The sequence below is a fragment of the Nycticebus coucang genome, chromosome 6 (genome assembly GCF_027406575.1).
Source record: "Nycticebus coucang isolate mNycCou1 chromosome 6, mNycCou1.pri, whole genome shotgun sequence".
Classification (NCBI taxonomy): Eukaryota; Metazoa; Chordata; class Mammalia; order Primates; family Lorisidae; genus Nycticebus; species Nycticebus coucang.
This window is the reverse complement of record NC_069785.1, coordinates 125,614,556-125,631,111: the sequence shown is the minus strand read 5'-3', so window position 1 is coordinate 125,631,111 and position 16,556 is coordinate 125,614,556. Positions and strand designations below refer to the sequence as shown.

The 16,556-nt window shown below is 37.9% G+C and overlaps 1 protein-coding gene across 6 annotated transcripts in view; it reads right to left on the bottom strand.

Moving 5' to 3' along the window:
• TBCEL (tubulin folding cofactor E like) overlaps positions 1 to 16,556 on the bottom strand; it is a 97,221-nt gene that overhangs the window by 24,640 nt on the left and 56,025 nt on the right. For all 6 annotated transcript variants that reach the window (XM_053594534.1, XM_053594535.1, XM_053594532.1 and 3 more), the window contains 4 exons: positions 13,957 to 14,138; positions 12,453 to 12,709; positions 9,325 to 9,451; positions 7,602 to 7,718 (listed from right to left, as the gene is read on the bottom strand). In XM_053594534.1, coding sequence (XP_053450509.1) covers positions 7,602 to 7,718; positions 9,325 to 9,451; positions 12,453 to 12,709; positions 13,957 to 14,138 — 683 coding nt within the window. The remainder of the gene's footprint in view (positions 1 to 7,601; positions 7,719 to 9,324; positions 9,452 to 12,452; positions 12,710 to 13,956; positions 14,139 to 16,556) is intronic.

Sequence of the window (16,556 nt, the reverse complement as noted above, 5' to 3'; positions counted from 1 at the left end):
GAGAACGGGGAGAAGGGATCAAAAGTTTGGTTTAAGGCTTGGCCCTCATAGTCAGGGTGCTGGCCATAAACACTGAGGCAGGCGGGTCTGAACCCAGCCCAGGCCTGCTTAACAATAATGACAACTACAACAACAAAAAAAATAGCCGGGCATTGTAGTAGGCGCCTGTGGTCCCAGCTACTTGGGAGGCTGAGGCAAGAGAATTGCTTAAGCCCAAGAGTTAGAGGTTGCTGTGAGCTGTGATGTCACAGCACTCTACCAAGAGTGACACAGTGAGACTCTGTCTCAAAAAAAAAAAAAAAAAAAAGTTTGATTTAAGACGCATTAGGTTTAAACACCCTGATGGAGCTATCAAGTAGGCAGTTGGAAATACTAGTGTAGAATTCAGGGGCATAAAATCAGGCACTTATTAGAATAAATAAAGCCACAGGACTGGCTAAAAGTGTGTAGGGGATGAGTACAGAAGAGAAGAGGCTCCAAAACTAAGTCCTGGAGTAGCCACTGTTAGCAGCTGGGAGCACAAGGAGGGTCCAGCAAAGGAAGCAGCTCTCCAGCTTAGCTCAGATGGGGGCTTCCTGAGAGTAAGCACTACTTTTTGTCTCTTTATCTCCAGCTTCCGGTACAGTGCCATCGCTCCTAGTAGGTATTCAGTAAATAAATTAAAACCATCCTTTGAAACCCAGCTAGAATCTGGAGTTATTTCCTACAAGTTCTCCCGGTAGGGCACCATAGTCCCAATAACTGAACAGGGAGGACCCCTTTCCAATCACCTGGCACACACTCAACGTCTTGTGTGACAGCATACCACTGCCACTCAGGCCACTCAGACACAGGGCTCTGGGGAAGCCTACTGAAGACAAAGTCTACTGACTGGAAAAGCAAACATGATGTTCAAAGGCCAGGAATCCAAAAACATAGATTTTCTATCTTCTGTTGCTTCACAAAGTAAATATACACGAAACAGATGGCTGATTGCTCAATATTTGGTGTTTGCCCATTATTACCATAAGCAGCTACAGTAGAGAGGCTAAGTTCCAGCTCCACCTATCAGTAGACAGCAACAAAAAGAAGAATTGAGCACCTGTAAGAAATTATAAGACTCTTAATAAGCATGTCTCCCTTCAGTCCCCTAAACATTTTATTCTTTTCATCATAAAGAGTTCAAATGATTCAGATAACCACAGCTTACATTTTATCCTGGGATAGGAAAACAGAATATGTAAATCTCTGGATCATCTCTGAAGTGTTCTACTGCCAGAACAAAAATCACTGGAAACAGATGTAGGTGAATAACCCAACTGACTCACAAAATAAATTTGCTACCACAAAGGACATTTAGCTGATCATAATTGTTCATTATTCATGCCCTAAAAGACACTGTGGGTAACTGTCTTACGTCCGAGTTGAGCAGAGCTATGTCACGTTTAACTCACATGAGGAGAGGAGAATGGAAGGGGAAGGAAGCTCAGGGAGCCACACCAAGTGAAGGCTGGTGCACAAGTTACAATTTAGATGAAAATCATGGTGAACGCTGATTTGTTTTCATGGTTAAATGAAAAGAAATATTTTCTCCAAATTAAAGGGATACCTCCATCCTATCTGGAAATTAAAATTCAAGGGTGATTCTGTTTGAAACACTGAATTATCTACAGGGTCAAATTTCTACTTTTTAGTAACTGTGCTATTCATGATTCATTGGTATTTTAGGAAGAGGGTACACATATAATTTAGATGACAAAGAATAATCAATATAATACTAATATCCTGTTTATATACTATTCTTAAAACAAATACATTTTAATACAAATTCATAATCATTTTAATACAAATGCTGAAACTGGATTCAGCATTCCTATGCTAAATCCATCATTCCCTCTTGCCATCAGCATGAATGCTATTATAATTCCTTTGTAAGTGCCTAACAGTGCTTGGCACATCAGCTCAAAAGATATTTGCTGAGTAAATGAATACTTCCACCAGGGGACTTGTATGAAAAACTACTAGGAAACAGGTACTAAAATGGATATATGTTGACTTTGGCTTTCCATTATGTGAACGGCCTTCTGATTGGCAGAAAACCAAAGAGAGATAAAAAGCTGGACCCACTTCCCACTACAGAAATTGAAGAGGAGCAGCTGTTCTCTTTCTCCACTCCTTGGAAGCTAGAACATGGGAAGGTGACACAAACCTGTCTAAAAATTCCATTGTAAATGGAATTTTAAATCTTAAGGGGTAATCAAAGACAAAGGTTGAACAAAGATTATTTCCAACAGATTAGAACGGTTAAGAAGGCAAAGGCGTGGCCACAAGTGTCTGAGGGCAATGCTGTCCAGCAGCTTACTGATGACTGCCCGGTGACCAGTGTCAGGAGCATACTGTCTACATGGTGAGAACAGAAAGCTCGGTTGTGATTTGCTTCCCAGCGTTCCTGCCCAAGTCTAATTCTCTAATCTCCTAGGCAGTTCTTTTACAAAGTTCTTATCTTACTTAAGTGAGCCAGAGTTGATTTCTGTTGTTTGCACTAAGAAATCAGTACCAGGGACTGGATTACAGGCAATAGTCCCTCAGGTAATTAAGGGCAATATGGGATTAGTTTCTGGCCTAGAAAGTGCCCCTGAATATCATATTAGTGTTCATGGAAGGGATTCTGTTCATGGAGCAGTGAAATAACCAATTATCACTATGGCCATGTGGAATGACCTAAGTGACAGAGAGAGTGCTGTCAAGAATAAACACTATGCAGGGCATAAAGAATTCAAGACAATATAGAGCATCTGCTGTCTTGAGGTAGAGACAGCTTAAATATATCACAGTCAAATCCCTACAAACTAGGTTCAAGGCACAGACAGAAATCCAGTACTGTTCAGAAAAGGACCTTTTTCTCTTTACAGCAACAGAGCTGAGGTACCCATAAAAATGAATGCATGAGTTTGATGCTCCAGGTTGCTAAATAACAAGTTGATTAAATCTCCATCCACAGTGACACCACTATATGAAAGTTGGTGCACTGACTAGAAAAGAGAGAAAGAGGATTGGAATGGAGGTACACGGGAGGGCTCTGAGGAGCTGCCCGAGCGTACCCTGAATCCGTAATTCTCATGTGAGCCCCGTTGGTAGCTAGAGAGGCCCTCCTCCCTTGTCTTTCCTGAAAGGGTAGTAAAATCTCTGTGCCTGAGGAGTTCCCTTCCAAGAGTAAAGGAACTCCCCATTTGCTCCATCCTCCCACACATACATCCTATTCCACAAGCATCAGATAACAGCATGCCCTGTGGGGTTAATTACAAAAACACCAAAAGCATTACAAGACTTTGGTCATTTATATGGATAAACCTATGCTTACTTAAAAATAAGTATAGGAATAGACTCCAAGTGTGTTAGACTGAGGAACAAAAGGCAATTTTAGATCTAGCTTTAGCATAGGTACCCTTGCCAAAGAAACGTTGTTAACACAAGTACACTTAACAAAGATTCTGAATTCCAAAGCTACCTTCAGTGGCTGAGGGTGGTTCTAAAGGCTTATCTAGTTGGTTACCTGGAAACTGGATTCAGCATTCTTATGCTAAAGGAGATAACTTGGAAGAATTAAAAAACTTCAAGATATAAGAATATTTGGAAATTATGGTGTCAGCCATGTCCTCTATCTATTCTTCTCCCTACAAACCCAAAAGGAACCCAGAGAACACTTCTCATTCCAAGGTCTTGAAAATGCAAGAGTGCTCCAGTCTATGAAAAGGTCTCTACAGGCTAAGGATGCAGGCAGGAGACACCAAAATCAGCTGCTCGTTTCAAGTTCAAGAAGGATGGAAAAGACTACACAGGAGCTTTAACAACTAGAACGTGGGAAAGCAGGCATGATTCCATGGGCTGACAGCAAGGCCAGAATGTAATTAAACAGTCTGACGGTATGAATATTTTGCAGTAGCTAATTGATCTGGAGTCTTTAGGATTAGAGTAAATAGGCAGTCTATGAACCCCTTTCAACCAAAACATTAAACACTGCTTCCCTAAAAGGTACCATAAAGACAGCAGCACCACTAAAAACTTGAGGACAATTACTTGTCATATCCCCACTTAACTCTTCAGGAAGTATGTGTCTTAAAAGAACCAAAGTGATGTCAATTACTCCTCAGCATAAAGATGAGACCCAGAGGTGGTAGGTTCAAACCCAGGCCTAGGCCAAAAACTGCAAAAAAAAAAAAAAAAAAGAAAGAAACCATTTACTGATGGTGAGTTTATTAAGCAACGTATGAAAATTACATGGCAGATATAATTTGCCCTGAAAAAAAGGAGGATATTTCTAAAATCAGTTTGTCTCACCAGACTATAGCCAGGCGAACTGAAGAAATTGGAAAATCTATTGAAAGAAGCTTGGAGAGTAAAGCTGCTCATTTTAAATTTTATGCTTTGACAATGGATGACAGCGCTGATGCTACGAATATGGCTCAACTTGCCATTTTTATTGTAAGCATTAATGACGAATATAATTTCACTAAAGAAATGACTTCTTTAGTGCTATGAAGGCAACTAAATCAAGAGATTTATATGAAGCAGTAAAAATGATTTTCTTTGTCCACTCTCAACATATACGCTATAGTTACTGATGGTGTGCCAGCGATGGTAAGAGAGGACTTGTGCCATTAATAGCAGGTGATGCAATTTTCACCCAAAACTCGTGTTTGATGAAGTATCATTGTATAGTTCATCAAGAAAATTTATGTGCAAAAGCTTTAAAAATGGGTAACATCATGCTAATCATCATCAAGACTGTGAATTTCGTAAGGGCCAATGGACTGAATCATTGCCAATTCCAGGAATTCCTTAAAAGCACTGATGCTGGCTATAGCAACATCGTATGCTTTTCAGAAGACGGCTAAATTGAGGCCAAATGTTGAAAAGACTTTATGATTTGTGACATATTATCAAGTCGTTTATGGTATCAAAAACCGAATTTGTGCCAGAACTTGATGACGAAAACTGGCTTACAGATTTAGCATTTTTAGTGGATACAACCACTCATTTAAAGGAGTCAAACATGCAACTTCAAGGTGAAAACCAACTTATCAATACAATGTTTCAAACTATAACAGCATTCCAAGTAAAACTGTAATTATAGCAAGCTCAAATTTAAGGCAATTTTATGCATTCATTGGCTAAACACAGTCCTGCCAACAGCAAAATATGCAGCCTCACTCCACTGCCCCCCTTTTTTTTTAAAGAGTCTTACTCTATTGCCTCAGGCTAGAGTGCCATAGCATCAGCCTAGCTCACAGCAACCTCAAACTACTGGCTTCAAGCAATCTTCCTGCCTCAACCTCCCCAGGAGCTGAGACTACAGGCGCCCACCACAACACCCGGCTAATTTTTCTATTTTCAATAGAGATGGGGACTTGCTCTTGCTTAGCCTAGTCTTGAACTCCTGAGCTCAAGAGATCCTCCGACCTCAGTTTCCCAGAGTGCTAGGATTACAGGCTGGGATTTGATACAAAAATCTGAAAACAATTTTCAAGATTTCCAGGAAAATAATCAATATCTTGATGTACTCTGTGACTCCATTTTCAGTTGACATAATATGTTACCTGCTAATTTTCAAACTGAAAGCACAGAGCTGCAATTTGACATTCAACTTAAAGACACAGTTGATCATGTCTCTTTGCTGGACTCTGATAATCAGACCCTGTCTTCAGGGAGGCAAACACCTGCTGCTTCACGGTCATGCCTTACTCACATCATTGCTTTTTGGCAGCACCTACATTTGCAAGCAACTATCTTCAGGAATGAAGCACATTCAGAGTAAAATTAGAACCAGAATATCTGATGCCCACCTTGACAACTCACTGAGAATTGCAACTACTTCCATAAACCAGATATTAATACATTAGTTTCTCAAATGCAATGTTAAGTATCCCACTAGTTTTAAGTTGGCTAATTTTAATTTTATGTTTTATTAGTTAGATATGTACATTTTCTATACTAGTGATCACAAACTTGGGACTTGCTTGAAGATTTTATAAGACTCTCTGGGCCACTTTAAAATTAGGATTATTATGTGAGGACTTTTTTGCTTCTCTGTGATGGCAGATAACATGAAATTACTTCTTTTGCTCATCAGCTTTCGTTATTGTTTGTGTATTTAATGTGTGGCCCAAGACAACTTTTTTTCTTCCAATGTGGCCCAGAGAAGCCAAAGGTTGAACATCCCTGGATAAGTGTGCTCCATGGTATTCATACCACAAAGAAACTGGCTAACAATGCGTACTTTAGAACATATCTTCATCACTAAGCAATGCACGCCTGTGTGTGTATATCTCTGTGTATACAGGTATAAACATTATACACACACACACATTAAAAATACTTCTTATAGCAGACTGGAAGTAAACTATAATGACAGACTTCCGATCAAACCCTAATAATATTTACTCCTTCCATTAATATGTTAGATTAAACCAAATGAAACCATAGATACTAAATCATTTTTTACCTAAAAATATTTCATTTAGTTTAACCTAATATATCTATTTTCCCCTAGATGGCTATTATAAGTTAATTTCTAAACATTACCTTCAAAATTCTTCACTTGATTTATCTAGTATTTTTAAATACTTTGGCTTTAAAACACTACTTATAATACCACAAAGTCTCTTTATACAGGTTGAACGTAACAGAATGTCAACTCCCATAAGTCTATAAATAATAGAAAACTTTGGGGCCAAGAATATTCCACAAGAATGAATTAGTATCACCAACTAATGTGATCCACATTCAGCCCTAACTTCCAACACCCTGCTTGTGTGAAGTGTCAATGAATGGGTATTCATACCCCTGTCAAATGGGTGTTCTTATTATTCTTAAAGTCAGTAAGGAAAGAAAGCAGGTAACTTTTCTGGTAACTCATTTTAATTACCAACACCTAGACAACCATTTTGGGGAGGTATTTTTTTTTTTATATTTGCTTATATCATACTTGATACATTTCCTTTTACATTTACTAACTTAAATTAAATTAAAGGTAATTTCCTCACCAAGTAATACATATATGTATATATGTGTCTTCAGGTATATGAACACTTCATATACCTGAAGACAATTACTCATTTATCCCTCAGCATTTCTCTTTACACTCAACCATCTGCGTTCCTTTAATATTTCCTCAAGTCTATTTCCCAGTCCTTTTCTCGTATTCTGTGAATCTACTGCACATTTGCCAAATCTGCCAAACAGTAGAACTCAGGGTCTCTTGAAAATAAATGCAACATGAATGAAGAGACTAATTTTGGGAACAGGTAAAAAATGTGCCTCCTTAGAAGAGGATCAAAAATGAATCAACAGTACGAAGTAAGCAATGGAAACTGTTGGAATTAGTCAAGTACTTACCTAACCATTATTAATACATGAGCCAGGTTAAAAGAAATACACTGTGAAAAAGAGATAAAATTGGTCTGCTTTTGTGTTTCTTCCTTTTTTTTTTTTAAAAAAAAAACCCTATTATCAAAGATGTCTAAGAGCAATCCAATAACTAGATTTTACTCTAAAACAGTAGTGCTTAAGTTGCTTCAACACTCTCTCAAGTTATCTGCTAAACCCATGGGTCAGTTTTTTACCTGAATGGCACTTCTTCTTGTGGAACATCCACATAGTAACGAATAAAAAATCTTTCAGAATCTTCTCGTTCACCATCGGTAACAACACTGCCATTAAGTTTGGAAACTGATGGTAATCTATAAGTTAAAACCAAAATAAAGGTATTTTAACATATTAAAAATGTATTGCTTTAAAAAGAAAATAGTTGGTTTGAGATCCAGTCTTGTTCTTTTGAAAGGACAAAACCGATATAGTTCTGCTTGTGTACAACCACTGACATGAGCTAAAGTGGTATAAAATGAAAGGGCAAAAAAAAAATCTAATGTTTAGAAGTGACTTTGACCTTTCATAATCATACTTTACTCTTCAGAATAAGATTCTAGGCAGCACTGTCCAATTATAACAAAGCCACATAAGCAATTTAAAATTCTTTAGCAGCTACATTTTTGAAAGTAAAAATAAAATAGGTGAAATTAATTTTACTATTTTATTTAACCCAATATATCTATGTAATTAACATTAAATGAACTTTTACATTTTTTATTCATACAAAGTACAGTAGAACCTCTGTTAGGCTGACCAACCAAGAGTGAAACAAACTTGTCAACATATGGAGGTGGTCAACGTAAGGAACTAGCCCTCCTGTACTGATACGTATGTGTGGTGCACGTCCAGTGTATAAAAATTAGGGAGGTGGTCAACTAAGAAATCTTAGTTTGAAATCTATTATCCATTTTATCCCAATAGCACATTTCATTTCAGACAAAACATATTTCAAAGTACTAAGAATCACACATAGCTGGTGGCCACCATATTGAACATCACAGATCTCAAGAGCAGTCGATACAACTGGGTTATATAATTCAGGAATTACCTTATTATATTTGCAAAAAAACCATGTAAAGACAATAAAGTACAAGGACTATAGCAGGATTTTTTTCTTAAAATAAAAGTACGCTGACATCTATCTCTATGGAGAGATATTAATATGGACGTTAACAACCGCAAAGCAGCAAGCACACAGTAGGCATCAGCTAGCACAAAGTTCAATACCCTATTTACAGAACCGCTGTACCTCAGGGAATCTGAAAGCCCACCGCCCCCCTTTTAAAACTACTACCCAAGAGTACACAAGAGAACAAAGCATAGATCTATGGCCCTTCCATTTTAGCCAAAATCTTATTTCTGTTAAAAGTTCATATAAAAAAATCACTCATGGGAAATTCCTAAAGTGTGTGCAGGCAGCAGCTGAGACACAGGAGACAGGGGAGTTGAAGGAAGAACATGGCAATGGTGGTAGTCACATTTCAGCCAATCTATGTTCAAGAAGAAAATAAAGACGCTGCTCTCTCATATTTTACACTAATGAAATAGCCCCATTTTCAGGTTTGTACACTTTAAAAACAAGGACAACTACAATAAAAATTATCCCAATTTACATATTTTTAATTTATAACCCCAAACAAGACTTCAAATATTCTGAGTCTTAAAAAGCATATAAATAGAATAGATTTACAAGGAAATAGTTCAGTGGTCTCTGTAGTCCAATCACATTTCTTATTTTCCTCATATTGGTTGCATTCCCTTTTGTCCAGGATTTGGAGCTACAGAAGCAGCTTCTTCAAGCACAGTCTGCTCAAGAGACAGGTGAACTCCTAGTGCACTCCCCCTAAGAGCGTGTTGTGCCTCTAATGAAACATTAAGGCCCCGTGAAAAGAATGCAATAGAATCAGGACAACAGACCTGGCTACTACCAATTTCCTTCGCTCCTCAGTGGTATACGGCTGCAGAAGAGGAATTCCTAACAATCTCACTTCTTCAAGTTTGGGAAATGAATTTAGTTTATCAATGTCTTCCCAGGACTGCAAACCTAATTTAAGAAATATATTGCATGAGTAAATCTATAAAAGCACACAAATAAGAAGAGAAACATGGCAAAAAAAGTACTTCAATTTATAATTTCTGAACTGTTAACATGATCAACTAGAGCGCCTAAATTTGTATCCAAGGAAGGAGTGGAACATAGTTAAGCACCATAACATTTCCCCATAGCCTCCTCTTCTCTGTGATCCCAGAATCACAGCGAGAGTCTTATTTTCCAACATCTTCTCATCAACTGAATTTCTACAAAATGGCTTATAAAGGGGGTCATGGTGGTTTCAATAAGCAGGATGTGTGCTATAACTACATAATAAAAGAAAGTGACGTGACCAACCATTTCATTCAAACGGGCTCATGGAAGGTAACTACTGATCAGAGTTGATACTGTCATAACTCAAATTTTTACCTTACAAATTCTAGAATGAGACAGAGTCAATAGAACCAGAAACTAAATACAGTCATTCCTTGGGATCTGTGGAGGATTTGTCCTAGTACTTCTGCAGATACTAAAATCCACACATGCTCAAGTCCCCTACATGAAATGGCATAGTATTTGCATATAACCTATGCACATTCTATTGTATACTTTAAAACATCTCTAGATTACTTATAATACCTAATACTATAGAATACTATGTAAATAGTTGTGATAATGTATAGGAAATAATGACAAGAAACAAAGTCTGTCCATGGTCAGTACCAACACGACCATCCTTTTTTCCCCAACCGTTTTTGATCCACAGTTGGCTGAACCACAGATGTGAAACCCACGAATATGGAAGGCCAACTGTGTTGTAATTTTTATGCTGTTTTCACTGTGGTGACAGAGGAGTCAGACCCAAATTTAAAACAAACAAACAAAAATAGAAAAAAAAAAAAATCAAACATTTGGGTAAGAAGACTATTCAACAAATTAAGATTTTTAGTCTTTACATGAAACTTTCCCTATGGCTATGAACAATACCTGACTTCCAAGTAGGAAAAATATTGCTATATTAATGAAGCTGGTCAGTTTTAGAACACACCAGATCCATTTCAGAGAACCATGTAGTCTCACCTGTGTCTACTGACCTTCAGCGAAGGTAAAGGCAGAGGAGCAATCCACGTGGACTCTGATGCATAAACACCCTGAGTCACAACCATCTCTGCCCTTACAATGGCACCTCCATCGAGGAGGAAGAACAGTTAGCTCGAGGGGTGCCACATTTTGAAATAAACAACTTCCTTATGCAAAATATTGGTTTCTAAACTTTCCCACCCTTATAATCTTCTATGGTGAATTAAACTAATTTTCTATGGTGAATTAAACTAATTTTTCAGTTGTAGGTTACAGTTATTTTTAATTATGTAGTTGTTTTAAGAAAAGGCTGAAAGACAATGTCAAGAATGAGAAGAGAAGCAGTAGATTGGGAGGCTGTTTTTGCCAAAGACACATAAAATATTGTTACCTAAAATATACAAAGAACTCTTAAAATCCAACAATAAGAAAAAAAACCCCAACCCAACTAGAATATGGGCTAAAGACCTAAACAAACACCTCACCAAAGAAGATATACAGATGGCAAGCAGGCATGTGAAAAGATGCTCGGTATCATACCTCATGGGGAATTACAAATTGAAACAACGAGATACTGTAAGATACTTATTAGGGTGGTCGAAATCCAAAAGAGCAAGAAAAACGCTCAAAACTCTCCAACACTGCCAAAATGAACAGTGGCTCCAACACTGCCAAAATGAACAGTGGCGCTGTGTCCTACTCTCTGCAATCCTCTCTGTACAGTCACTTCTCCAGACCGTTTGGAAGTTTCTTAAAAAAATGAAACAGTCATACCATATAATCTAGCAATTATGCTCCTTGTTATTTACCCCAATAAACTGAAAACTTATGTCCAGTCAAAGCCCTGCACACAGATGTTTCTATCAGCTTTATTTGTAACTGTCCCAAATTGGAAACAACTGAGATGTCCTTCAGTAAGTGACTGGATAAAGTAAACTGTGGTATATCCAGAAAATGCAATATTATTCAGCACTAAAAAGAAATGAGCTATCAAGCCTTGAAAAGACATAGAGGACTTATACTCACACCACTAAGTGTAAAAAGCCAATGTGAAAAGGATACATACTGGACGATTACAAGTAGATGACATTCTGGAAAAGGCAATTCTACGGAGATTGTAAAAAGATCAGTGGTTGCCAGAACTGGGAGGATGAATAAGTATAGCACAAAGGGTTTAAGAGCAGTGAAACTCCTGTGACAGTGCCACCATGGTGGGTACATGTAATTACACACTTGTTAAAAAACCCACAGGATGTATAACACCAGGAGTGAACTAAAGGCAAACCACGGACTTTGAGTGGTTAATGACGTGTCAGCACAGGTTTAATGACTGAAGCAGCACAAACGTACACTTTTGCCTGGGATGCTGACGGGGGGAACAGATTGTGTATGTATGGGCATGGAGGGATATGGAAATGATCTGCATTTTCTGTTCAATTTTGCTATAAACCTCAAACTGCTCTTTAAAAAATTAAAAAATAAGTTAAATGTACTCATTCCTGTGATTCAGGATCAGATGGCAATAAACTGACAATTATATCACAGATGCCAGAAAAGTGAGCATTTGAAAAGGCACAGCAGGTTGGGGGTTCCTTAAACTAAGTCCAATGGTCTAGTTTGTAGATCTTTGTACTCTTTTTACTCTGCCTTTTACTATTCTATTCATCAATTTCATTTCACTCTTTTCATGCATGGCCCCTTTAATGTATAAAATACAAATTGATAATATAATGCTATGCCATTTAATATTTAACAGAGCATTTATGGAAATGAATGCCTTAAATTTAACCAATCCATAGACACCTGCAAGTCGTGTTGGAAATTCATCCTATAAAAAGGTAGAGCTGTGACTAAAGGAAACATACTTTCATTGTAATTCAAGAATAAGCTCAGATCACTTTGCGTGCAGAATGAGAACAAGCCTGGACCTCACCTGACTTGTGGAGGCTGATGGACCGCAGGTTAGGAAACAACCTGGCCAATGAATCATCAGGCTCTTCAATAGCATTCAAATGATTGTTGGCCAGGACGAGGGTGTCCAGTGAAGGAAACATAACTCCTAACTTTCGTATTTCAGTCCAGTCTTGGAGGTTATTGTCTGTTATATGTAGTAGTTTAAGAGAATGACAGCAAATAGAAGGACAAGACACTGTTTCATAGTCATTAAGGCACAGGAAGAGCTCCTCCAAACTGCAGAGAAAAAAGGAAATATTTCATTGTTTAAAGCAGTTTAGTTTCTACTTTATACCTATTTTCATTCATTCAATAAATAATAAATAGGCCTACTAGATGTGAGATTCAGCTAGGTATTGCAGAAAAAATATAAAGATGTCTTCCTGAAGACACAATATATCTGAGAAGACAAAACCTACAACATATGAATGGCAGAGAATGATCTAAGGTAACACTAATTTTGTGCTTAAGTAAATTAAGTACTAAATTAAGCAGTACTGATTATAATAGCAATGCATATAGGAACGAAATTGAAATTGTAGTTAGAATAACTGGGAAAGGATGCAAGGCCTTGAAGAAAGGCTGGACCTACGTAGTTGAGAGGTGATAAAAGAAAATGTCAGAAACAACATAACACATGTTTAGAACCAGAAATAATAACTACCCTGTGTCAGGCCTATGCCAGGTGCAGTGTATGTAGATTTTACTCTTATTTCTGTAAAGTAATACAATTATGCTCATTTTACTGGCAAGGAAACAGCTCAAAGGAGTTAAGTAGCTCATCAAAGGTCACATGGTTAGTAAGTGGAACTGGCATTGGAAAGCTGGTTCTGCCCCATGCTGGATGTTGTAGGCAGTGAGAAGCCAGCCTCATTAGAGTGGGGATGAGAGATTAAGATGGAGTAAGAGAAGATTCTTAAGATAATTTCCATATTTAGACAGTCAAAGAAACTACAGCTTCATATTATTTCTTTAAACTACTTTCTTTGTACATTTATGTACACATACAAAGATAGGTACAAACAAAACATAATAAACATTCCCAAACTGATAAAAGTATAATTTCTTTCTTAAATTATTGAAAAGAATACCGGTCCATTTTCCCACCTAACATTTTAGAGATACTATGCCTTTTTTTCCCTCCAAAGAAAGGGGTTGAGGCTTAATTCTTACATCAGGTAATCAGAAGATTAAAATGGAGTAAGGCTGAGTTGATCTAGAAGTGATAAGTGCTTCTCAGGAGTATTTTTTAGCCCAAGGATGACATATCCTATGTCTTGGTGTTAACCAACACTGAACACATATTCCACTGGAAATGCTACTAGATTACCCTCAAACCCTCATTCCAGTGACCTCATTTTTCTAACCTCCTTCTCCATTTATTTTGCAGTTCTAATATTTCTGAGATGGGAGATCAGCAGTACTCCTATGTAGTAACACAGAGGGCATCACAGCTCCCTCGCCCTCATGCTCACTGGGCTTACTCTGGTAACTCCTGCAGTATCGTGTGGACTGTCTCCCAAGAAGCTTTGCTGTTGTTGAGGACAAGTTTGCGAACCCCAGAGAAGGACCCAGCACATGTTCTTTCTAAAACCGACAAATTCAGAGGATTGGAACTCAGGTTTAGAAACTCCAACTGGGGAACATTTGACACAATTTTACTGACCTGGGGAGAAAAAAAAAAAGTGTTATCAGGCAGTAATCAGAGCTCTTAAAATAGCAATCATGCTTAAGAAAGCTTGAGTGGGTCTCCAGGCAAAGGGCCATTTACACCAGGGAGTCCTTCTGTGATGTTACTCATAGAACAGCATAAGTGATTTCAACAAATCTTGGCAAATAATTTTTCTGTGCAATACTGGCAATAATTAATTGACTGGTACATAACTTACGGTACAAAAGAAAGATCTCCTACATCACCTTTAGCAAGGTTTCTGCTTCGGCCCTATGTGACATTCTCTTTGCTAAATGGAGAAAAGACAATCAGGTGAGCCCAACCTGCGGCCCACAGGCCAAATGCAGATTCTGTGAGCACCTTTTTGCTTATCGTGGTGGAGAATATAAAGAAAATTATGCACGGATCTTTTCTTTTGCTCATCAGCTTTTATTAGTGTTTTTTGTATTTAATGTGTGGTCCAAGACAACTCTTCTTTTTCCAATGTGGCACAGTGAAGTGAAAAATTTGGACATCCCTGGATGACACGTTAGGCTGTAAGTTTTTAAAAAGCTGAGGTTGGGTCATCTTATTCTCTTTGAATGTCTCCTTCCCCTCATTGTCAGCACAATATTAAGGCTAATGAAAGGCTTATTAAAAATCACCTGGTAATAATTCATGTGTTCAAAATTGACTACATAGTCACAATAACTCAGAATACAGTTTCAGTTTGGTTCAAATGTGTACCAAACTTTAAAATATATTTACTTAAAACCGAAAAGCATACATCTCTTTGATATAGATTATTTCATTAAATTCTCAAAATAAACTACAGGATAAATAATGCCACTTTCACTTTAATAAAGAGGAAACTGAGGCTCAGAGATGTTAAACAATTTGACTAAGGTTTCATAGTCACAAAAACCAAATCTGAGATTTAAAAATCTGAGTCATTGTTCTTTCCAAAATACCATGACTACTACATCATAAATATAACCAGAAAAAAAAAATAATAAAGGTAACTGAAAAAGAGTTGGCATGATCTGTGAGAAGGCCTAATGTAAATAAGTACGCAATAAATGCCGGATGCCCAATAAATGTATAAAGCATCCAACAGCCAGGCAACGTGCTAACTAAATGTTATGAGAAAGGGAGTAGAAAAGAGTAGTTGGGATTGGTTTTAGAGTTGGAAAACCTGGGTTCAAACCAGGTTCCAATACTTCCTCGCTAAGTGTTTTCAGACAAGTTACTTAACCTTTCCAAATCTCAGTTTCCTCATTTGTAAAATAGGGGAAATAGTATCACCTACTTTACAGGATTGTTGGTAGGATTAAATGAGATACATGTGTAATGCATTTAGCACAAAGCATTTCTTTTTTTTTTTTGTAGAGACAGAGTCTCACTGTACCGCCCTCGGGTAGAGTGCCGTGGCGTCACACGGCTCACAGCAACCTCCAACTCTTGGGCTTACGCGATTCTCTTGCCTCAGCCTCCCGAGCAGCTGGGACTACAGGCGCCCGCCACAACGCCCGGCTATTTTTTGTTGCAGTTTTGGCCGGGGCCGGGTTTGAACCCGCCACCCTCGGCATATGGGGCCAGCGCCCTACTCACTGAGCCACAGGTGCCGCCCAGCACAGAGCATTTTTTGCAACTTGTTTCATTACCTGCACTTACCTACTTCACTACTATACTGTGGGCACTTACATTTACTGACTACCTTACGGACACAAAATCATTTCATAAATATAACTATTAACAATATTGTATGTACAGTATATCAGCTCTGGCTATCCACCAGAATCAATGGTAGAATTTTAAAAATATACTGATTCTCAGGTTCCATCTTAACTATTGAATCAGAAGCGCATAGGTAGGACAAGCTTCCTACCCATAGGTTGGGACCTGCAGCTTTCTTTGCAGAGCTCCAGAGGTAAAAACAAGAGGGTATGCAGGGAGAAGAACCACAGGAAGAAAAAGTAACCTGCTCTTTACAGCAGATCTAACTATGGACATTCAGTCCAGGAGCTCTACAATCAGTAAGAAGTAAGATTAATTCCAAGAAGGTTCAGAGGAATATGCCAGAGGGAAAGGCCCTTACATTCACCATTTCACCTGCTCCACACTAACTCTTACAAGTGGACACCACTTCTATCCTCATTTTACAAATGAACAAATGAGCTACTTTTGAGAGAAAATACACTAGGCTTCCACATAAAGTGTAAGGAATTTGTATCAAAATGCACATACTCTTGTTTGATCCCTTACATAATTAAATGGTACATTTTGTGGTATATGGCTAGAATCTGTGACCAAAACACAGCTAATAGTTCACTGGATTCTATGACTTGAATACCAATGATGGAAAGAACTTTCGTATAGAATATAATGATCAGCTATACGTAACTTCTTTTAAGGGGGGACCAAAAAGACAGA